At 45.2% G+C, this 24,800-nt stretch overlaps 1 protein-coding gene across 23 annotated transcripts in view; it reads right to left on the reverse strand.

Annotated features, from left to right (window-relative positions):
- Positions 1-24,800, reverse strand: part of ABLIM1 (actin binding LIM protein 1) — a 342,305-nt gene that overhangs the window by 96,376 nt on the left and 221,129 nt on the right. For all 23 annotated transcript variants that reach the window (XM_050804240.1, XM_050804258.1, XM_050804255.1 and 20 more), the window contains exons 5-6: positions 22,055-22,181; positions 19,411-19,504 (exon numbers count right to left, since the gene is read on the reverse strand). In XM_050804240.1, the coding sequence (XP_050660197.1) occupies positions 19,411-19,504; positions 22,055-22,181 (221 nt within the window). The remainder of the gene's footprint in view (positions 1-19,410; positions 19,505-22,054; positions 22,182-24,800) is intronic.

The raw sequence follows: 24,800 nt of genomic DNA on the forward strand, positions 1-24,800 counted from the left end.
TAGGTTCTCTGGGCAGCACCACCTGATTCACCACAGGACACATAGATCACTTCTGATCATAAGCTCTTTCTTTCAACTAGAGGTGGTAAATACCTTGCCTTTGGGTCAGACCCTACAGTTACTGTGCTCTTTATCTTATCGAAACCATGAAGTGGCATTAACCCATGGGGTTTACAATAAGAGTAGAAATTCAATTTCTGGGCCTTATGAAGGCCCAAATTCTACAACCCACAGACCCACTTTTCCTACATCCTTCAAAGAGTTTTCTGGTAGCCCCTTAGACATTAAAACCTGCTTGGATGGGGACCGGATTTGTCCTCTTAAAAAAAAAAAAATACAGAGAATGGGCTATATGGATACAGGTTGCAGACATGTGAGCTTGCTGCCCAAGCTCCTGGGTGGTCTTTCCATAGAAATCATTGACATTCATTTGTCTGTTCATCAACAACTGAGCAAACAGTATGAGCAGGCACTGTGCTACCTCCTGGGGGCAAACAGACCTAAAATGCTCACATTTGCTGTACTCATGGATCTTTGGTCTACTGAATGGGGGGAGAGGGGGAATTTTAATAACGAAGGAATGTTAATTAGAGAGCACATGGTATGTGTCACATTGGTACCTCCAGGTGGAGATAAATGCACGATTTGCTTTGCAATCAAAAGCAGAAACCACAGCTCTCTGATAATATTATGGGCCAGTCCAGATCTGTCACCAAGAATAGACTCCAATAAGTCAAGGTGTTTCCCTATCTGTTCAGCCAATGCTAAGCGCTGCCTCTACCCCGGCTGGGCTTGAGAGTCTCTTCTATGGAGTGGTACATCTCATCTGGTTTGGGTGGTGGTGGTAGCTCCTGGAAGTCATGGTGCTCAGTGCAATGTACTATATTCTTGGAGAAACACCAAGAAAAAGTGGCATACACAGCTTCATGCATTTTGTAATCTGTAAACCTTTGAGAGCAAACAAGCAGTAGCATTAATGCTAAAGGTGTAAGAAAAATTTTAAACAGAAAAAAATCCCAGCCATTGACTTCATCGTTATCTGTAAATTGGAAAAAAAGCTGTGATTCTTCAATTGCACTCACAAGACAAGGCCCAATTCCTAAAAAAATCAAAACAGTTTGAGACCCACCGGTACAGAGGGGGAAAAGAAAAAAGAAATGAAAGCATTCAGTTGCAGATTCCAGAAGAAAAAAAAACAAACAGGCGTGGCCAGATTTACTAAAAGCCCACATTACAAACAAACAACAACAGCAACAACAAAAAAACCTATATTTACAGAAGGGAAAAGTATGGGTAACTATTTGCTTTATAAAATGGATCACTTAGCTTCTTTTTAAAAAAAGAAAAAAATAGGCTATCCCCAGAATGCACTTTAGAATTCAACTGAGAGAAGTTTGACTTCTATACCAATCGTAGCACTGTATAAAATAAGCCCCACAAGGGCACAGAAGGAAAAGGGGGCAGAAGAATGTATATCCACAGCAGTCCTTGAATCTGATCCCCCATTCCCAAGATGTGATTTCAAACAAAACCCAAACAAAATAAAAACCAAATGGTAAGGCAAAAACACTTGTCCTGCCACTGTTCCTTGGACCCCGCCAGACCTCCCTAGGACTCCAGCCTCCTCTCAGACCCCTTCCCTGTCATTGGCAGCAGTAGGCCCCAAGGTGGTTTCCCTCGAGCACTGGTTCCCAACCAGGGGCAGTTTTGCCCACAGGGAACATTTAACAGTGTCTGAAGACATTTCTGGTTCTCACAGCTGGGCAGTGAGTCACCTGGTGTGTAGAGATCAAGGATGCTACTAGACATCCCATAGACAGCCCCCTGCAACAAACTATAATCCCATCCAAAACGTCAATAATGCTGAGGTTGAGAACCCTGGTCTACGGGAGCCAAAATCATGACCACCCCTCCAGAAAGTCAGGTTGCAAGAACTGAGTGGTTCACTTTCTGTCCTTTTAGATGAGCTACTGTTTAGTTAAAGAGAAAAACCTGCAGACTTCTGTTGTCATGATATAATATTCCCTAGGCCTACAGGATAAGCCACTGATGCGAGTATTAGACTCACTGACACATGAAAATGCTTAGACAACCCCCTTGAAAACATTGGTCAAAACATTCATTCTAAGTGTTATAAGGGATGCTTGGCAAGGCCTCAGGCTTAGTCTTAAAAAGCCTTCTCAAAAGTAATTTATACCAATGAGCCGTGGCAAATTCACCTATTCTATAAGCACACAGTGACTCAACAAGCCTTTTGATCCATTTATAGAATGGCGACAATTATATTTTAATGAGTTATTTTCACTTACTTGTCAGAACCTGTTTTGGTAATCTAAATAACTTCACATCCTCTCAACATTCCTCATGAGGCTGTCTCAGGGAAAAAACAGGCTCAATATTCTTTTAAGTCACCAATCTCAGTTACGTGACAAATGAAGCTGCTACAGCCACCACACTCCTGCTGGGTTACGGCCAAACTCACGTTTTTGTTTTGTTTTTTTCTTTTCCAACATCATAAATCTATTTCTTTCACAGCAGAGATAACTTTCTTGTCCCATTTCTTCTTTCATGCTAGTATAGCACATTTTAAAACACTTTTCCCAAAGAACTCTTTACAGCATGATTTGATTAATAATTAGGTTTTTTAGGAAAACTATTTTCACTATAAAGGCCAGAATCTCTAGATTTCTTTTACTGAATATCAAAAATGGAAAGAGAGGCAATTATCAAGCTCTTTCAACCTAGAGCTTTAATAAAACACCCAAACGTTTTGCTTCCTTATTTTCATTCATTGGGAATTTCTTAAAGAAAAAAAAAATCTCATAAATGTACAGTAACAGCTAAATCTACTTATTCCCACGTGCCACTTCCACCACCAAATCCCCCAAACAGGACTCAAATGTAAATTTCACAGACCTCTACAAACCACAGACAAAACAAAACAACCCCAAAGTCTGAAAACCACAGTCTCCTTTCAGTCTTGCGGGTAGCAGCCTAAAAAAACATAAGCCTTGTTTAAAAGGTCAACGCACTACACTTCTCAGTGAAATAAATATCCAGCCTTTCCTGCTCTTCAGTCTAGTTCTGTATCGATGAACAAAAGCTCCTGTCGTTTCTTTTGTATCATCAGGAAAACAAAAAGTTTACATAAATGTATTTCAGGGCAATGAAAGTGACTTCTGTCGCCAGCATCCAACCACCACATTTGGAGGATCCGAGCGGCCTCCGACCTCACGAAGGAAGCCAGAAATCTCACCCTGCCTCGCAAAGCGAAGGACATAGGTCACCTTGTGCAATTCCCGCTTTACCTTAGGCCAGGGTTCCTTTTCTTCTAATTCTGTTCCTTGGCTGTGCTGAGCAGAGAACTCCTCCAGGCTTCAAGTTCAGAACACGGCCAAGAGGCTTTGTAGATGCCAGACCTCAGCCGGACAGACTGAGGCTCCCGCCCGCCTGGGTTACATACCAGGCTTCTCTCTGAAGCTCCGCTACCGCAACGTGCATCCCTCTAGAGACGCACTCCGGAAACCAGCGCCGTGTGCGGAGGGCAGGCACACTCTCTCACGCCTCCTCTCCTCGCTTTACTTACTAGTTCAGCACACCAGCAACCACAACGGGCCAGTCCATGTTCCCAAAAAAGGAGGGGAGTAGATTTACTTTCTTTCTTTTTTTAAATGCAGGTGGGAAAGTACCACTTCTTTGCATTCACTCGCTATTGTCTGCATGTGAAACCAACAGTGATTGTCCCTGAGGCAGAAGCTTGTACTGAAACCAGATTCCTAGGCTTTTTGAGTTTCTTTCTTGGATTTGAGGTGATGGAAAGGTGCCTAGCTGAGCACAGCCATCACACAGCCTGCAGCCTCCTCTGGCAAGTCACTGCTTTTGAGGTACATGTAAGGAACCCTTATGCAAAAGTATAACAAAACTGAGTTAAACTTTTTATTCCCCTTTGTTACTTCAGAATTTCCATATTACTCTGCAGTACTGTTTGAGACAAATATGGTTGAAAAAAGCATCTGTTATCAAGCCTTCTTGATTCATATTTTTGGTACATTTTGTATTGTGTGTTTTTAATTGCAGCAGGAAATTACTGGCTACCTACTGTGTTGCAGGCATTTTATACACACTGCCTCGTTTTCAATGAAACCATCCCTGCAGAAATCTCAGGTGAGTCAGTGACTGAGGGGAAGCTGCAGGCTCTCTATGTATGTGAACAGAAAGGAGGAACTGGAAGTTTCTCCAGTGATTGCACAGCCCTTTTAATGTACTCTTTCTTAGGATGTTGGAAAGGTTTCTGTAACAACTCTTATTTTTTTTTTTTTGAGACAGGATCTCTGTCACCCATGCTAGAGTGCAGTGGCAAGCTCATTGTGCAATCATGGCTCACTGCAACCTCCAAGTCCTGTGTTCAAGTGATTGTCCCACCTCAGCCTCCTGAGTAGCTAGGATTACAGGTGTGAGCCACCATGCCTGGCTATTTTTCTTTTATTTTTTTATTTTTATTTTTTGAGACAGGCTGGCTCTGTTGCCAGGCTGGAGTGCAGTGGCACGATCTCAGCTCACTGCAACCTCCGCCTCCCAGTGTGAAGCGATTCTCCTGCCTCAGCTTCCTGAGTAGCTGGGACTACAGGCACGCACCACCACAGCCGTCTAATTTTTGTATTTTTAGTAGAGACGGGGTTTCACCACATTGCCCAGGCTGGTCTCGAATTCCTCACCTCAAGTGATCCTCCCTCCTGAGCCTCCCAAAGTGCTGCAATTATAGGTGTGAGCCACCCTGCCCTGCCACACTTGTCATTTTTAACAAGACTAGGATGATTTAGGAAAATTTTCATGGAGATTATTTGCCCACAAAGATCAGGAAATAAAAACACCCTTTTATATAGACATGTGGAATCTCTCTAAGCTGGTTTGGAAGAAGTCCCAAACATTGCTGAGAAAATGTAAGGTTTTAGCAACAAAGTTGTGCTTCTAAAATGAAGAGGAAAATATTGGCTTATACATTATAATAATTACAGGGGTCTTATTAAATTTCTAGTACATTTTTCTTCTGAGGAGTCAGAAACTTCCATCAATGTGTCCTCACCACACCCTTATAGGGCCAGATCCTCAAAGTGGCATCTGTGGTCTTCCCTGTGCCAGAATCACCCAGGGCAGGGGTGCATGTTCACATGCAGATTCCCAGGCCTCCTGAATCAGAATGTCTGGGGTGAGGCCTGAGAATCCATACTTCATTATTTTTTAAAAGCATAAATAACTTCATTTTTATTGTGGTAAGAACACAACATGAGATGTGCTGTCTTAAATTTTTAAGTGCACAATACAGTATTATTAATGATAGGCACCGTGTTGTGCTGGGAATCCATACGTTAAACAAGATATACAGGTGATTCTTAGGCATACTGGTTTTAGAACCTCAGCCTTAGATGGTAAGACCATTCGGGGTTAAGGATGGCACCTTTTACCTCTGTAACTCCTGCACCTCACCTCATGTTTGAGACATTAGCATGCAATGTCTGTCAGAGGAGTGAAGGTGTCCCCCTTTACAAAGGTAAAAAGGGACACTTACCCAGGCTTCTAGTCACGTGGCCAGAAGTAATTTGAGCATTAGAATTAGGCTCACTACCCACGAGTCTTCATCCTTTTTTTTTTTTTTTTTTTTTTTTTTTTTTTTTTTTGAGACAGAGTCTCGTTCTGTTGCAAGGCTGGAGTGCAGTGGTGCAATACTGGCTCACTGCAACCTCTGCCTCCCAGGTTCATAGGATTCTCCTGCCTCAGCCTCCCAAGTAGCTGGGACTACAGGCACACGCCACCATGCCCAGCTAATTTCTATGTTGTTAGTAGAGATGGGGTTTCACCGTGGTGGCCAGGATGGTCTTGATCTCTTGACCTCACGATCGCCCGCCTCAACCTCCCAAAGTGCCAGGATTACAGGCGTGAGCTACCATGCCCGGCCTCTTCATCCTCTTTCTACTCTCCTGTATTTGGATGATCGGTTTCTCTTTCTGGATTTTATTTATTTAAGCATCTCTATATCTTCTGGGATGGGGTCAAAGAGTATGGGTCATCTTCAGATTTACTGTATCAATTCTTTCTGCTAACAACTCTTCTCTCCCTTCCACCTTACCTATCCAGGCCACATCAGGCTCCAAAATTCCAAATCCTATCCCTGTTTCCAAGATGCCTGCAACTTTGTGTTTTGCTATGGACCCATTAAAATAGTTTATGAAGTTTGCATTTGCAAGGCCACTCTGAAGTTTCCCTTTTCGGGAGGAATTTCTGTACCAGTTCATTTCCGCTGGGCTGGATGGGCACCAGCCCTAACTCCCTCCACCTGACTAGTTGGCAAACTACAAGCAAGTCCATCTGCTGGAGCTGGCACCATATCCTCCCCAAGGCGGGAAGCCACGAGGTCCAGGAAGCAATCACATTCAGGTGTGAAACAGACGAGGCGGCAGCCTGTCCATGGTGGCAGACTCCTCAGCGCAGCATCACTGCATCCAAAGGAACAAAATGCTCCCATTTTCCCTGGAGCACGTGCCATGTCCTAGGCCCTGGGGAAAGTTTCATCTCCTTAGCCTGGTAATACTGTGCCCAGAACAGAAATTATCCTGCTGACCTTTGGATGGTGCCATTTTTCAACATAGACCCCTCCAAGTTAAACACTCATGGAGAGGCCAACCAGGTGGAATCACAAGGACAAAATAGAGCCAAGGTAGCTTGAGATGCCATCTTCGGTGTGACTTATTAAGAACCCAAAAGCTAGAGAAGATTGCTGGAGGTAGTTGCAATGTCCAGCAGCGGCACAACCCAGATTCCAGGAGTCAGGCTGGCTAGGGTGTAGAGACCCACTTGTCTGTCTGTCTACCACCATCAGCTAGGTCGGCAGATACAAGTGGATTAGCAGGATCAGTCTTTCAAATGGAGAATGGGTCTGAGTGAGCCCCAAAAATTCTGTTTCCCTCATGATTAAGCTAAAATTAGTCTATAGTAGAAAATATTATTTAGAAATGTTTAAACTGGCCGGTGTGGTGGCTCATGCCTGTTATCCCAGCACTTTGGGAGGCTGAGGTGGGTGGATCATTTGAGCTCAGGAGTTCAAGACCAGCCTGACCAACATGGTGAAACCCCATCTCTGGTAAAAAATACAAAAATTAGCCAGGCATGGTAGTACGTGCCTGTAATCCCAGCTACTTGGGAGGCTGAAGCAGGAGAATTGCTTGAACCTGGGAGGCGGAAGTTGCAGTGAGCCAAGATAGTGCCACTGCACTCTAGCCTGGGCGATGGAGTGAGACTCTGTCTCAAAAAAATAAAATAAAACTTATAAGCTGACTACTGGTTTGAAATAGAAAAGGACATATTATTATAATCTTGCAATTAAATCAGACGGTACAATCAAATCACATGCTTAAAGTCAAAGAAACAAACAAGGCTGGAAAAAAGTGAACAAAGCCTTCAGTAACAATAGCAAACAAAGATAAATTTCTCACCTTGACTACCTATTCCTTAAGAACCAAAGTCGACTTCTTTCTAGTAATCACCAAAAATCTCTCTTGAACTCGGGACATTTACTGTGTGTGCCCATTACTTGGCTGTTTAATACTGTGGGTCCAAAATTATTGTGTTTTTGTTGTTGTTTGTTTGTTTTGAGATAGAGTCTTGCTCTGTCGCCCAGGCTGGAGTGCCGTGGAATGTGATCATAGCTCACTGCAGCACTGCAGCTTCCAACACCTGGGCTCTAGCAGTCCCCCTGCTTCAGCCCCCCAAATAGCTGGGACTATAGACCCGCACCACCATATCCAGCTAATTTTTTAAATTTTTAGTAGAAGTGAGGTCTTACTGTGTTGCCTAGGCTAGTCCTGAACTCTTGGTCTCAAGTGATCCTCCTGCCTTGGCCTCCCAAAGTGCTGGGATTACAAGTGTGAGCTACCACATCTGGCCCTGGATTACCTTTGTGCACTGAGAGACACCGCCAAAGATTAAACTCTTTTTCTGCTCCCCCAAGAGAAGGTCATGAAAATTAGCTTGGAATTATTGAAGATCACCTCTGTAGGGTACGTGGGACACCCTGGAATCAATCATTTAGAAGAAGGGGCACGATCACCCCTTTTATGTCTATAGTGGTAAAAGAAGAGGTAAGCAGAGCCCGGGATGGGAGCTGGGAGGGAAGAGCAGGAAGGGGAAGGGTGCTGCTCTTGAGTCCCTGAGAAAGCAGACTCAGGAGTCCTTCTGATGCCCTGATGTGCTGGGTTCTGGAGAGGAGAAAGGACTACTCTGGGGACATCATTTTGGTGCCCAGAATAGTGGCCAGTCCGGGAACTCCATCCCTTACTGCACTTGGTGGTAACTTGTCCAGGCCGGCTGTGTCTCTCTGCTGTTGAATCCCAGCCATTTCTAAACTGCAATTCGCCCTCGGTCTCTGAAAAAGCTGCAGCGGCCCTGGGCACTTCTGATCCCTGAGGACGGGTGGGGGAGGGGGTTCCTGGGACACTCCAGGAGGTTTTCAGTGTGGATACTGCATGCCTTTTAAAGATGCATGCCTGCCGGGCGCAGTGGCTCAAGCCTGTAATCCCAGCACTTTGGGAGGCCTAGACGGGTGGATCACGAGGTCAGAAGATGGAGACCATCCTGGCTGACACAGTGAAACCCCGTCTCTACTAAAAAATACAAAAAACTAGCCGGGCAAGGTGGCGGGCGCCTGTAGTCCCAGCTACTCAGGAGGCTGAGGCAGGAGAATGGCGTGAACCCGGGAGGCGGAGCTTGCAGTGAGCCGAGATCTGGCCACTGCACTCCAGCCTGGGTGGCAGAGCGAGATTCCGTCTCAAAAAATAAAAAAAATAAAAAATAAAATAAAATAAAAATAAAGATGCATGCCTTATCACTCTGAGAACAAGCCCTAAATCTTATGTTTTCTTTTGTGACCCACCCCTGCCACTGCCACCGCCCTGCCTCATGTAGGGCTCCTAGCACATGCTCAGTAATCTTGGTTGACTTCCTGGAAGAGTCTCACTTGACCTGCCAGGGCAGTTATTCCCCTGCTCACACATTTCAGCCATAAGCTAAACTCTCTGAAGTTAAGTAACGCTGAAAAAAAAAACCCAAAACATCCTTTTAACTCAAGATAAATAGAAATTCTTTTCAAACTGTTATTTCCAAATAAGAAAGCCCTTCCATTTGTGCTGACAGGAAATGGGGTGATTTTTCCATAAATATTAAATCTTTACTGCATGGGAATGCAGTCTGCTGGTGCCCTGTCGCAACACATTTCCTCCTGTTGTGAAAGTAAGAGAAAGTGGCCAGCTTCGGGTGAATCAGATAGATTTTCCTCAAGTCATTCATTCATTCAATGTGCTCTGCCCTACTGGGTCAATTCCCAACCTGTTAGCCATGAAGGGGACAAAATACTAGCACCAGGTTTTTCTTCTCCAATAAAATGTTGCAAAACGAACTCACCACAAACCATACATTGGATTTCAATTGGAGTCTACTTTTCCAGCACTGGAGAGATTTTACATTCACTAAGCTACACTCTACAATCAAGGCCACGTCCTGTGCAGTGGCAACCTCTTGCCACACAAGAGAACAAAAATTTAGTCTCCCACAGAGGGAAAGAGCCCAGCATAGAATTTTTTTTTTTTTTTCCTGAGGTGTTGTCTTGCTCTGTTGCCCAGGCTGGAGTGCAGTGGCATGATCTCGGCTCACCGCAGCCTCTGCCTCCTGGGTTCAAGCGATCCTCCTGCCTCAGGCTCCTAAGTAGCTGGGATTACAGGCTTGCGCCACCACGCCCAGTTAATTTTTATATTTTTAGTAGAGATGGGGTTTCGCCATGTTGGCCAGGCTTGTCTCGAACTCCTGACCTCAGGTGATCTCCCATCTCAGCCTCCCAAAGTGCTGAGATTACAGGCATGAGCCACTGTGCCTGGCCAAGCCTAGCATAGAATCTTGCATTAAGACATTTATTGACTTGAATGCCCATTCTTGCATAGATAGCTAGACAGGTAGATGTGTGTATGTGAAATTGAGATATAAATCACATACCATACAATTCACCCCTTTAAAGTATATAGTTCAGTAATTTTTAGTATGCAGTTGATCCTTGAACAGCATGGGTTTGAACCACATGGTTCCCTTTCTTTTAACCACACGTGGATTGAAAATACAGCATTCAAGGGATGCAAAACCTCTTTACACTGAGAGTTGACTTTTTGTACAAGTGAGTTCCTCAGGACTGACTTTGGGATGTAAGTATGTGCAGATTTATCAGGGGGATGGTGGTCCTGGAACCAATCCCCTGCATATACTGAGGGATGACTATACTCGCTGAGTTGGGTAGCCGTCACCACTAGAATATTTCATTACTCCAAAAAGAAACCCCATATCCATTAGCAGTCACTCTTTATTTCCCCCTTCCCCCAGCCCCTGGCATTCTCTAACTTACTGCCTGTCTCTGTGGATTTGCCTGTTCCACACATTTCATACAAATGGAATTGGACAATATATGGTCTTTTGTGACTGTCTTTTCTTTTCTTTTCTTTTCTTTTTTTCTTTTTTTTTTTTTTTTTGAGACAGGGTCTCACTCTGTCACCCAGGCTAGAGTGCAATGGCATGATCTCGGCTCACTGCAACCTCCGCCTCCCGGGTTCAAGTGATTCTCCTGCCTCAGTTTCCCAAGTAGCTGTGATTACAGGGACCTGCCACCACATCCAGCTAATTTTTGTATTTTTAGTAGAGACGGGGTTTCACCAAGCTGGCCAGACTGGTCTCAAACTTCCAACCTCAGGTGATCTGCCCACCTTGGCCTCCCAAAGTGCTGGGATTACAGGCGTGAGCCACCATGCCTGACCCTGACTGTCTTCTTTCACTTAGCATAATGTTTTCAAGGTTCCTCCATGTTGTAGTATGTATCAGAACTTCATTCCTTTCTATGGCTGAATAATATTCCGTTTTCTGGATATACCACCTTTTGTTTAATTCATATTTAAAATGAAGTCATTTCTCCAGTTTATTGTCAAGTGATGGTCTGACAATAGAGAAGGTGATCAGTGTCTCAATATTGACCCTGTTTCACAGGGCCTTCCTGACTGTCCATTGATCTACAGAGTCCGAGACCAGAGCTCCATGAAGAAAATATGCTCTCGAACTCGAGACAGCATCGTCCATCCACAACATTCTCCAAGGGCAGAGCCAGATGGCCTGGTAGAGGCTACCGATGATTCAAGGGGGTCAGACTATGAGGCACAGAAACACAGCAGACTCTATGAGCAAAGTCACTGATTTTCAGTGACATTTCACACTGGTAAAAAGTAAACCAACCAAGCAGTACATGTTTACTGTCCTGAGAACAGGCATAAAAGGGCCACCTGAGGCAGGCCTTTGCCATCCACCAGGAATGGTAAGTTTTGGTCCTTCAGCAAGTTATATCAGGAGGCAAACTGTTTTCTGTAATGATTATTTTCAGGTAGATAATAAAGTTCATGCTCTCTCTTGCTCTCCCCCTCTCTCTCTGTCTTTTTGTATATGTGTACGTCCCTATCTTCTAAATTGAAAGAGACCTATTTTCCTTATTTTTTTATTTTATTGATACATAATATCTTACATATTTATGGGGTTCATATGAGTACTTTTTTTACATGTGTATAATATATAATGCTCAAGTCAGGGTATCTGGAGTATTATCACCCTCAGTATTTATCATCTCTATGTCTCCCAGCTACTTTGAAATATACAGTATATTGCTGGTTAACTGCAGTCACCCTAGTCTGCTACTGAACACTGAACTTCTTTCTTCTAACTGCATGTTTGTATCCATTCACCAACCTAAGAGATCTATTTTCTAATCATGTTTCTGTCACACCAATTAGCTCCAGAGTCTCGGGCACTCAGTAGCCTCATCTATAAATGAAGGTGACTGGTAACTAACTGCCCTGACCAGCTTGCAGGCCTGTCATGAGAATTAACTGTTTATGAGATCACTTGCAGATGTTAAAAATATTATACAAAGTCAGGATACAGTGGTGGCTCACTGTCCACTGGGACGTAGACCATCTCAACCAATGTACTCAGATAACTTGATTTTTTTTTTCCCCTTCCATGATCCTCAAAAATATTCGGGTCTACAATTAATTAACTGGATGAAAGCAGAAATTCCTCTGAGCACAGTGAGAATGAGAAGAATGCAATTAGCCTTCAGCATGGACACAGGTTATTATTTGTTCCTTGCATGTGTATGATAGACACAGAACAAGAAAAGGGGAATCGGCATTTCAACCTCTCTTTTGCAAATTACATCTCTGATGGTGACAGAAAGATTAGATGTCATGCAAGCATCCTAGGATAACCTATGTTTTGCTCACTAGAGAACAGCTTAGCCCAGAACAAGACCTACTCACTGCTTATGATTACTGTGACATAACATACTTAAAATACCTATGCCAAAAAGAAGGAAGGGGACAAGGGCCTCCAATTTATAATGTGAATTCACCTCAGAAACATCATAAACATTTGTCCCTCAGCTTTGTGAAAAAGCAGTTTTTTAAATCAGTCCAAGAGCAAAACAAAACAGAGCCACCAGTTTTTAATTCCGCTGAGAGTCAAGGAAAAGGATTTGGCCGAAGCCCACTGTGATTCCATTTCCTTCACTCCAGGAGTTCAGCAGAAGGGGTCTAAAAGCGAGTCTAAATCCTGTCCTGCCGTCCACCAGTTCCAAGTTAACAGATAAGGACAGGGCAGGGCTGCCTCATTGGGCTGACTCGACAGGCATTCCAGGACCTAGAGGACTTCCCTCCACTCCATCTGAGGCTCTCTTTCTTATATGGTGGGTGTACAGGCTGTCACAGACACCACTGCACTTTCCCAGAGAGCACAGGCGACACAGTAAATACCATGCGACACAAGGACAGGTGCCACCAGCCCGCCCGGCAAGACCAGATGAGCCCAGGCTCATTGATTTCTGGGTGCAGTGATGTGAGGAAAGGGAAATTGTGGGCCTCAGAGCCCCGCCCTCTCCCTCTGTGGTCAGAATGCACGTAAGACAACTTGCCTTTCAGGGAAGAGAACAAAAGAATACTCCTGTGCAGCCTGGCAGGTGCCTGCTCAGGGAAGTACCACTCTGCAGTGTGGGACAAGGGCTGAGCGCCTTTGTCCTGAGTGAACCAGTGCAGTGCTCCGTGCACACAGGCAGCCCCTGGGGGCATAGGAATTGCACAAGACAGATTGAGAGGCCAAGAGAAAGTCAAGCCCACCCTTTGTTAGTCTGTTGGTAAAACAGCCCAAGACTAGGGGAAGAATATGTGGGATACACCCTTTTCCTTTACCTTCCAGACTTCTGTTTTCAGTTTGACATTTGCTTTTTTTTCCAAACACTTGTCAAGAATAAATACAACCTCTATCTAATCCAAAGAGGTATGGGGCGGGGCACGGTGGCTCACGCCTGTAATTCCAGCACTTTGGGAGGCCAAGGCGGGCAGATCACCTGAGGTCAGGAGTTCAAGAGCAGCCTGGCCAACGTGGCAAAACCCCATCTCTACTAAAAACACAAAAATTAACTGGGCATGGTGGCGTGTGCCTGTAATACCAGCTATTTAGGAGGCTGAGACAGGAGAATCGCTCGAACCCAGGAGGTGGGGGTTGCAGTGAGCTGAGATTACACCACTGCACTCCAGCCTGGGCAACAGAGCAAGACTCTGTCTCAAACCACCACCACCACAACAACAACAACGAGGTATGGGAAGTATTACGTAAGAGTGTGGTGTTCCAGAGAAGATTCCGTATCTTAAGAAAGCACCATCAAAAACAATCTACTTTTAGCTATGTGCCTAGAGATGGTTATACCTTTGTAAAGAGAGATCAAGAAACTCAGTTGCTGTCTTACTTAAATTTAGGGTTGGAGATATGAGACTAACCCCCTTATGAATTTTGGAGTCCTTACTTGATTGCACCCACCATGAGCTGCCTTCATTTTGAAACTAGCTGTTGCTGTTGATAATAACAACCATTTTGTTGCTGTTTCTTGTCTTTATGAGGTTAGCAGGTAACCACCTGTACCCTGGAAAGGATGTCTGCTGGAGTGAGAGCTCTCCTAGGGCTATCTACCAAAGATGGGAAGAAATGCATTCCAAAGAGATGCCCCACTCCCCCATGACATTAGTGACCTAAGTCTGAAGTCTCTTGCAGCTTCCTGTTACCATTAGGCTGTTAGGCAGAAAGGAGGTGCGGGCAGGGGAAGGGGAGGAGGAGGGGAGAAGGAAGGGGAGGAAGGCTGCTTCAGAGAAGTTCAGAGAAAAGATGGCGAGAGCAAACTCAAGTATCTCACGCTAATTTGCCCCTATACTTCTTAATTAGGAGGCAGGTTGTAAATATCTTCAGTCCTCTCCTAAATTTATAAGTTAATCAGCAGAAGCATTTGAAGATGTACCATTTATAGCAAGATCTCCCTAAAAAGAGAATCTTGCTGTCGAAAACAAAACTGAAAGCAAGTGATGAGAAATCAAGCTACAATTTGAGTGTAGGCTCTATGCTGAGTGCTACGTGCTGGTTTCCAGAAAAAAATAACCATTGGCTCTGTCTGATCCCTTACAGCCAAGACATGAGAATTCTAGAACTCAGATCTTTAGAGCTGAAGTGACTCCAGGAGGTCTAGCAGCCCAAGTCTTGGAATTACATGCACATTTTCAATTCTTGCACTTAAAGAAAAGAAAACTGAGGCTCAAAGAAGTGGCAATTCTTGCCCAAGGACCCCCAGCTGGTGAGTACAGATTCAGATTGGCTGCCACCCAGAGCCTTTTCACTGACCCGCTGGTGCTCAGGCTCACCTCCCCACCCCTTCAAGCTGATGTGATTTTCCGGGCTTACAAGAATTAAGGAATGACAGAGACAGAGAGAACTCGAGGGCTGCTGGAGGTTACATGCCAGTCCCTTTACCTGGGAAATGAAGACAGCCCCAAGAGGCTGAACAACCTGCCCCAAGTCACTCAGGAATGAGTGACACAGCCAGACCTGGAGCATCTCTTCTCTCTCATTGTCCAGTGACCTTTCTCTTTCTCAAAGGTCCCTCAGGTGTCTGATGGCATCTCTGGTGACACCACACTAGAGAGGCCTTTGGGTCCTCTTAGAACTCAGTGAGTGTTAAATTAAAACCACACAGGGTCTGCAGGCCTCGCTGGGATGATATTTGTGTGATTTCCCAGGCTTACTCGAGCGGGTTGAATGGTGACCTGATCGTCACCAAAAGAGACTCCCTATCAAATCCATGGAACCTGTGAATGCATATTTGGGAGAAGGGTCTTTGTAGATGTAACTAAGTGAGGGATCTTGAGATGGGGAGGTCATCTTGGATTATCTGGGTGGGCCCTGAATCCAATGACAAGTGCCTTTACAGGAAAGAGGCAGAGGGAACTGTAACGGAGAAAAGGAGACAACACAGAATAGGCGGCCGTGTGAAGACAAAGCCAGAGACTGGGAGGCTGCCACAAGCTAAGGAACATGCAGAGCCATCAGAAACTGGGAGAGGCGAGGAAAGGCCCTTCCCCAGAGCCTTCAGAGACAGCATGGCCCTGCCGCACCTTGCTTTCAGACGTCTAACCTCAAAAACCGAGAGAACTCAGTTTAAGAACTAACCTCAAGAACCTCAAGAGCTGTGTAAGCTTGTTGTTTTAAGCCACTGCTGCTGCAGCTGACACAGAAAACTAATACATTTGTAAAGGGATAAAATAAATTTATCTGTGGATAAAATAAATATAAAAAACCACAAAAACCCAAGGTTCACAGTATTTACAAAAATCCACCATCATAAAATTTCACCACCACCAAGACCCAAGCGTGAGAGGCCGAGGGAGGAGTGTGTGGAGACCGCCCTGCTTTGTGTTGGTAACCAAGCCAAACTGACTCACAAGCTGTCATACGTCAGTGTGATAACCCTGCAGGACATTTTTCTAGCTCACACGCCCATCTGAGGACTACATCTGCTGGATGGATTCTGAATCTGAGGCTGAACATGGTGCAAACTACTCCCAGACGTCTCAACTCTGAAAGCCCCAAATGGAAAGTCTCCAAGTCTTAAGCCTCACAAAACGGCCTTCACAGAAACCTGAAGCCAATTTGAGAAGAGGCCTCTGCAGCCACAGGGAAAGCCAGATGACTCAGGTCTTGAAGGAGAAAACAGAGTAAGCAGATGTTTCTTCCAGACAGCATGTTCTTGGATCTAGCTTTATTTTAGAAATTCTTCCCCACAGCTGTCGAGCTAAATCTGAAGGGTATCACACACACACACACACACACACACACACACACACACACTCAGACACACACACACACTCAGACACACACACACAGAGCCCTTTTCCCTCCCCATCATGTTTTGGGGGAACACAGCTCCACATGTGGACTAAGAAGACTGCAAACATGGCTGTCACAAATGTGGGGACCGCGTTCAGTGTTTTCTCGCCTCTCTTTGCACAGCTGGACATCTAGGAAATCATTCTGATGTTCTATTTATTTTATTATTTTTTTTTATGAGGGCCAGGCTTGGATGCTCATGCCTGTAATCTCAGCACTTTGGGAGGCTGAGGCGAGAGGACTGCCTGAGACCAGGAGTTAGAGAGCACCCTGGACAATAGAATGAGACTCCCATTCTTTACAAAAAATAACAAAATTAGGTGGGTGTGATGGCGTGCACCTGTAGTCCCAGCTACTCAGGGAGCTGTGGCAGGAGGATAGCTTGAGCCTAGAAGTTCAAAGTTGCAGTGAGGTATGATTGTACCACTGCACTCCAGCCTGGGCAACAGAGCAAAACCCTGTCTCTTAAAAAAATAAAAAAAGAAAAGAAGATGACGACAACGAAGAAGGAAGAAGGAAGAAAGAAGAAAGAAGTTAGAAGGAAGAAAGGAGGAAGGAGGAGGGAGAAGTGAGAAGGGAGGAGGAGGGAAGAGGAGAGAGGAGGAGGAGAAGAAGAAGGAGGAGGAGGAAGGAGGAAGGAGGAGGAAGAAGAAGAAAGAAGAAAAACAAGAAAGAAGAAGAAGGAAGAAGGAAGAGGAGGAGAAGGAAATTTCCAAGTTGCTCCCAACTCAACAGGTTTATTTCAGTCCTCCACAAGAGATCAAACTCAGGAACCCCATGGGAAATGGTGTCAGGCCCCAGTCAGGGCACTTCTGAGAAGAGCTCTCTGGGGAGGGATGAGGGATGGACTCAGGGCCAGGAGGGGAGGCACCAACCACTGCATCGTGCTCTGAGCACTGTGATGGGACTGCTCGGACTCCAAGCTCCCCTTCAGGTGGGTCCCATCCATCTTCTCCAACAGCCTTCCTGGGAATATGCTTCTTTCTCCCTGGTCAAGACACTAGTTTTGAAGTGTCCTTGGGTCAATAATTAAAGCTTCATTGGAAAGGCTATGAAAGAACTCTTTCCACCCTTCCTGTGTGTGCAGAGGGTGGGGGCCCATTTCTCAGGCTCCACTCCAGCCAGCGCCACCATCGTTTTGTGCCCAGAGTTCTGTAGTAGCCTCCTAGCTGTTCTGTCTCCACCTCAACTCCCTTCCCAGTCATTTAAAAAAAACATCTGAGCTGAAATGCACGTACCATAAAATTAACCATTTTAAAGTGAACAATTCAGTGGCACTTAGTACATTCATTCACAATGCTATGCAACCACCTCCTCTATCTAATTCCAAAATATTGTTATCACCCCAAAAGGAAATCCTGTATCCGTAAAGCAGTAATTTCCTATTTCCCCTTCCCCCAGCCCTTGGCAACTACCAATCTGCTTTCTATCTGTATGGATTTACCTATTCTAGATATTTTATGTAAACCACATCATATAATATGTGGCCTTTTGTGGCTGGTTTCTTTGACTTAGTGTGTTCTAAAGGCTCATCCTGTGGTAGGCAGCACTGCTGCAAGGCTGGATGATATTCCACTAGACGGATACACCACGTGTTGTTATCCATTCACCTGCTGATGGACTTTGGGTTGTTTCTACCTTTCGGCTGATGTGAATAGTGCTGCTGTGAACATGTGTGTACATAGATTTGAGAACTCTCATATGTTCTTTACACAACAACCTGGTCTAATCACATGACACTCCAGCTACAAGCAGTTCAATGGCTTCCCACTGCTTTTAGGGTAACACCCAAACTCCAGAATGTCACTCTTGGGACCCTGCCCACTTCTCCAGCATCATCAGTCACATCCGTGTTCCTGCCCAGCTGACGTTTCTTATGTATGCTGTGCTTTTCCTCACCTCTGCGCCCCTGCAAGTGCTGCTCCCTCTTCCCAGAACCCTCTTCCTTGAGCTAAGAGGCAACTGCATTTGACCACAATCACACCCTTCTCTCCCAAGTGCAATCAGCTGCCCAGGTCCCAGCACACAGCCAATGCTGGCCCCTCTGTGCTTTGTGGAAAGGGCTTACAGTGGGATTTAGGGGGCCACGCTGGACCTTTGCTGTGAAACCCACGGAAGAAACAGTGCAGCCCAGAAACACCCTGGTGGGGGTGCCTTGGATCTGTGTCTGTGTCTCTGAAACGTGCCCTGCTGGGAAGGTGGAACATGGCTCTGCGGATTCAGCAGCCTGGTGCCTGACTAAGCACGGTGACAAGCTGCAGGACCTGTAGTCATCCCCCTAGTTGTGAGGCTTCCTGATCCACCTCTGCTTGGGTCATACTCTCCACCCTGGCAGGTGGGCCACGGGTGAGGCAGTGTTACTTTCTCCTTGGACCTGGCTGACACCCCACAGGCCTGGGAGAAGTAGGGTAGCGATTCCTTCTGAACTCTGGCCCCAGAATTCTGTGTCTCACCCCAGAGGAACTGGCTCAGCCCAGAGGCAGAAGCCTGTGTGGCAGCTGCTGAGAAAGCAGGAAGAAAGCTCCCCAGCTGGAGGCGGTGGCACCTGAACTTGACAGGCTTCAGCTCAGCCCCGGCTACGGGGTGCTCTGGGTCACACAGGATGTGGTTTTTGAAGGCTGGGGAAGCCAATGCCTCTCCCTTTCCCCCACCCTTCCTTTCTTAGCTTCCATTCTGAGCCTCTGCTCCCTGAATCTGCACACGCCCAGAAATGCACGCATACACAGATGCACACACGCACACACGGATGTATACACACGATTTCGCATCCTCTTCATTTACTCTTGTCTAACTTCTAAAAATGAAAATGGTCTAATATAGCCTCTCCTACATAACTCCCACCAGAACATTTATCATTCTTTTTTTTTTTTCCTTTGCAAATTCTCCATCATTCTAATTTCCACGTGAGCCTTTGAGGAGAGTGCAGCACCGTAATTCCCAAAGACAGTCACCTGCGACTATTTTCTTTCTCCACAGGTAAAAAAAAAATGGAGGAGGCGGGAAAGGGTCCCCGTCTTGTGTGTTTCTGAGGGCCGCTGAGGAAGATGGCGGTCGCTGTGAGGGAGCCGGTCTGCCACTTACCTCCAGGACTTTCCCTGTGATAAACTGGTGACATGCCTCACATTTCACCCCAAAGAGTCCCTGGTAGTCCTTTTCACAGTACGGGGCACCATCCCTGCAAGACAAAAGCGTGTTCAGCTCCTGAGGAGGTGGCCAGGGGCCGGAGAAGACACCAAAACCACATTTCTCCAAGGTCTTTCCACAGAAGGGCAGGACGTATTTTCTCCCACCCAGCGTTCACATGCCTGGTAATCCAGTCAGACCTGGCCAGACATGATCAAAACCACAAGCGAAATGATCCAGAGAGCGCTCTGGCTCTCGGTGCCACACAGGCGAAACGGCCATGTTGTCATATGATCACCCTTGCTGATTTTGTACTGTCTCAGAGCTAACGAGCAGAAAGCCTGGCAGCATTCTCTCTCCACAGGCCCCCTGGGCGTGGAGGAGCACTGAGCCCATTGAGCCCACATAACAATAATTAATAAACCAGAGAACGAATGGTATTAATGAACCTGAAGAAGATACTGGCAAATCATAGGCAATATCACACCTGAAGGCAAAACACTAGAGACAATTTCATTAAAACCACAATAAAGGCAAAGCTATAAAATATTGTTAATGTATATAATATGTATATTTAATAATATGACACTGAGGCCAGGCACAGTGGCTTACGCCTGTAGTCCCAGCACTTTGGGAGGCCAAGGTGGGTGCATCAGCTGAGGTCAGGAGTTTGAGACCAGTCTGGCCAACACGGGGAAGCCCTGTTTCTACTAAAGAAAATACAAAAATTAGCCAGGTGTGGTGGCGTACAGCTGTAAGTCCCAGCTACTCAGGAGACTGAGGCAGGAGAATTACTTGAACCCAGGAGGCGGAGGTTGCAGTGAGCCAAGATCGCGCCATTGCAATCCAGCCTGGGTGACAGCATGAGACCCAATCTCCAAAAAAAAAGAAAAAGAAAAAGAGAAAAAGAACACTGAGCCCATCAGATGTGGGCTCAGCGTTCATCCCCCCACCACAAGGGGCCCACATGCCAGACTACAGCCTCTGAACAGCCTCCAGACACCACCTCCTCAGCTCTCAGGAGGCCTCCGGGGCCCATGGCTGCCTCCTCCAGCTCAGGCAACCTCCTCCATTTACCTTGGAGCACAGGAAAAGTATTATATCTTGTGTGTGATTGCATGGTAAAGCTATAGAGTGCCACTCTAGACTGTCAAGTTACCCACCACTGCACAGTTTGCAATGTTCCGTTAGAAGCCAGGCACCTGTCTTCTTACTTTGTCCATCATGGTCACCTGAAGAGCTTCTTGCCTTTTCTTTTTTCTTTTTTTTTTTTTAGACAGAGTCTGGCTCTGTCGCCAGGCTGGAGTGCAGTGGCGCGATCTCAGCTCACTGTAACCTCCGCTTCCTGGGTTCGAGCAATTCTCCTATCTCAGCCTCCCAAGTAGCTGGGGTTGTAGGTGCCCAATACCACACCTGGCTCCTTTTTTGTATTTTTAGTAGAGACGGGTTTCACCATATTGGCCAGGCTGGTCTCGAACTCTCAACCTCAGGTGATCCACCCACCTCGGACTCCCAAAGGGCTGGGATTACAGGCATGAGCCACCGCACCCGGCCTTCTTGCCCTTTCAATGCAGGTGTTTCAGCTTTACCCTGGGTCTGTAGAATCAGATTTCTAGTGGGTGGGGCCAAAGCAACCTTTTGTTTGTTTCATTATATTTTTAAACTACATTCATTAATATTTTTGAATAGGTGATTTCATGTGGTTGGGGAAATGAATGAATGAATGAAGGAATGTATTTGTTTATTTTTTGAGACAGTCTCACTCAGCTGCCCTGGCTGGGGTGCAGTGGTGCGATAATAGTTCACTATAGCCTTGATCTCCTGGGCTCAAGCGATCTTCCCACCTCAGACTCCCAAGTAGCTGGGACTACAGGCATGTGCCACCATGCTTGGCTTGCTTGCTTATTTATTTATTTATTTATTTATTTATATTAGTAAAGATGAGGTCGCGCTATGTTGCTCAGCCTGGTCTCGAACTCCTGAGCTCAAGTGATCCTCCCACCTTGGCCTCTCAAGTGTTGAGATTACAAGTGTGAGCCACTGCGCCCAGCAGAAAAGTTTTTTTTGAGGCATAAAAAGGTATACAGTGGAAAATTTCCCCTCATTGCCAGGCTACATTTGTTTTTTTAAAAAACCCTCACTTCCTTAACTGTAGCTATTATCCACTGTTGAACATGAGCCCATTTCCTGGCAGGCTGTTTTGTGCACAGTCCTAAAGGGCTGACAACTTAGGCTTTGCATGTTTTTGGGGGGCGTCTATAAATGTACTCCAGCCCTGGAAGGAGGACAAAGGCTTACTAGTTCTTCATAGGAGAATGAATAGCAACAGGGAAATTATTAAATGCTTAATTGGTGATGACATACAGTATAACACTGTCATTGTTAAATCCGGCAATGATTAACATTTCATTAGGTTTATAGTAGCCAAAGCAGAAGAATACAATTCTTTTCAAAAGTTTTATAGCAACAAGTTCATTCTGACGGCAGGATGTGAACAATTTCAGCACCTTTGACAGCATGGGGCCCCTGAGACCAGGACCTGCAGAAGAACCACAACGCCTGGTGCCCACTGAAAGGAACGCGTGCCCGCACCCAGCCTTACTTGCTGATGTACTCCCCGGTGAGGACCTTCCCGCAGGACTTGCATTTAAAGCACCCCAAGTGCCACTGCTTATCCAGCGCCAGCAGTGCCTGCCCATTCTTGATATCTCTTCCACAGCCGGCACAATCTGAAAAAGAGCAGCCGCCAGTGGTTACTACACATTTCCTTTGCTAAATCCAAGCAGGCAGCCCAATTTCAACCCCACTGTGTGCCCATCATGCACTCAATCAATATTTACTCAAGCACCATCTCAGGTCAGTTTCTTTCCCTGCACAAAATCTTTCTCGGTGAAGTCTCGCAGGCTGTGTCCTCGGAAGGACACAGCATGGAAGCTTCACGAACGTCCGTGGATCTAAGAGGATGGGTGTCCTTCACCCATCTGCTTACTTGGGGTTTTTTTATGCACCGTCTGAGCTACAGATCACACAGAGAATATTAAATTATAGTGTCTTGGCTGTGATTTTAAGAAAGTACTCATAGGCATTTATTAATTGAGGCACTGTGAACAACTCAGCACTTTATGCTGATGCCTCGCCTAACACTATATACGTGATTACTCCTGGAAGGCTGCCCGTAAATCTCATTTTTGTAAATGGGACCCTACTTCCTTATCAACCCAAACTAGCCTTTCAAAGATTTGTGATCATCAGTTAAATGGCTCTTAATTCCTTAGCTTTCAATTCTCCTTGGCAGGCTCCTGGAAGGATAATAAAAGAGAAATTATTTCTTCATAGTAAAGAGTGTGGGCCTGGAATAAGACATCCAAGTCCTGAACCCCAGCTAACTCCTTGTTGGCTAGCTCTGTGATCAAGGCAAGTTACATCCTTTTGAAGCCTGGGTTTCTTCTTAGGGAAGTGGGAATGTTGTCAGCACCTGGTCTCAGGCCTCTGATGAGGATTCAGGGCATTTAATAGATTTAGCAGTAGATGGCACATTGGAAGTGACCAGAAACATTTGCTATTATTAAAATTGCCATAATTAATCTGATTATTGACTGCTTCATTCTGTTAGGGAAGTTGGGTATTTAAAAGAACCCAGAAGACTATAAAGTGGTGCAACCTTTCTGGAAAGCAACTTCAACATCTACAGACATTTTCCAAATCAATGTACCTAAGAGAATGAAAGCAAGCACGTGTCAGGTTGGCCACGGTGCTCCCAACTGATCATACGGAACACACACAGAATAAAGCCATGTCCTGGCAAGGCCACTTAGTGGCCGGGTTTGGACCAAGACAGAGATGAGGCCACTTGGTAACCCAAAGTGATGAAACAGCCCCCTCTTCTGACCACATCCATGACTGCCACTGCTTTCCTAATGATGCTTCTAGCCCAACTTTAATTATTTGACCATCCAGAAAAACCTAAGAGACCCAATCACTGACCTGGCCCTGCTTCTTGACAACGCTTAACCTAGAACTGCTTCTGCTCCTTTGAATCTTCTTTAAAATTACCTAGCACATGGGCTGGGTGCGGTGTCACAAGCCTACAGTCCCAGAACTTTGGGAGGCCGAGGTGGATGGATCACCTGAGGTCAGGAGTTCAAGATCAGCCTGACGTAACATGGTGAAACCTCGTCTCTACTAAATACAAAAAATTAGCCAGGCGTGGTGGCGGACGCCTGTAATCCCAGCTACTCAGGAGGCTGAGGCAGAATTGCTTGAACCTGGGAGGCAGAGGTTGCAGTGAGCTGAGATCATGCCATTGCACTCCAGGCTGGGCAACAAGAAAGAAGCTCCATTTCAATAAATAAAGAAATAAAATAAAATAAAATAAAATAACCCAGCACAAGCCCAAATGCTGTGAAAACTCCTCCAAACTGCACCCAGAGTGGGCTCACGATTCCTCTGGCTTCCCTATTGCTGCAGCTAGTTAAATAAACCTGACCCGCTCTTTTTTTTTTTTTTTTTTTTTTGATGACATGTATTTTTGGTGATCTTGATCAGTGGGTGTTCACGTAACCTTGAGATCCAGTAATTATTTTAGGTCTAAGATTTTATTCTACAAATATATTTGCAAAAGCATGTATGTGCATGCATATATTCCCTACAGCATTTCCCTAACGACAAAAACTGGGAATAGGTGATATGGACATCAGCGAAGGGCCAGTTAAATAAATTATAGTATAGTCGATAATGGAATACTATATGCTGCTCAAAAGAACGAGGCAGATTTGTGCTCTGGCATGGAAAGATGTTCAAAATAGATCAAGTAAAAAAAGCAGGCCATAGAACAGTAAGCATAGCATAAGCCCATTCATAAAAAAGTAGTAAAGAAAATGGTGTGTGTGTCCTAGTCCCAGAATAGAACATTTCTGGGGGAAAACATTAAAAATTCTGAAGAAACTTCCCTCTCTGGAGGAGGACTTTACTGTTTAACTTCACATCCTCTGTGTTGTTTGAATTTTTAAACCATGATAATGTAAAAAATTTGACTATTTATAACATTTAAAAATATAAGTTCTGAATACTGCAAATTAGAATTTCTTAATGTATAGCTCATTATCTAACACACATATGAGTACATATTAGAAGGTCATGCACAAATGAGTGTATGTTAGATGGTCACAAAAGATTAAGCATTTTTTAAAAGCTGGGGTTTATAATAATTCCAACACCTGACCAAAATTTTTATAAAAGGAATTTCACATCTGGTAGTTTACTATAAAGATAAAAATGGAAGGCCATGATATTTGTTTAAAAATATAATTTTTAAAGTTTAGGAGCACAGTATGGATATAAGAAAATTG

The sequence above is a fragment of the Macaca thibetana genome, chromosome 9, assembly GCF_024542745.1.
Source record: "Macaca thibetana thibetana isolate TM-01 chromosome 9, ASM2454274v1, whole genome shotgun sequence".
NCBI classification, from domain to species: domain Eukaryota; kingdom Metazoa; phylum Chordata; class Mammalia; order Primates; family Cercopithecidae; genus Macaca; species Macaca thibetana.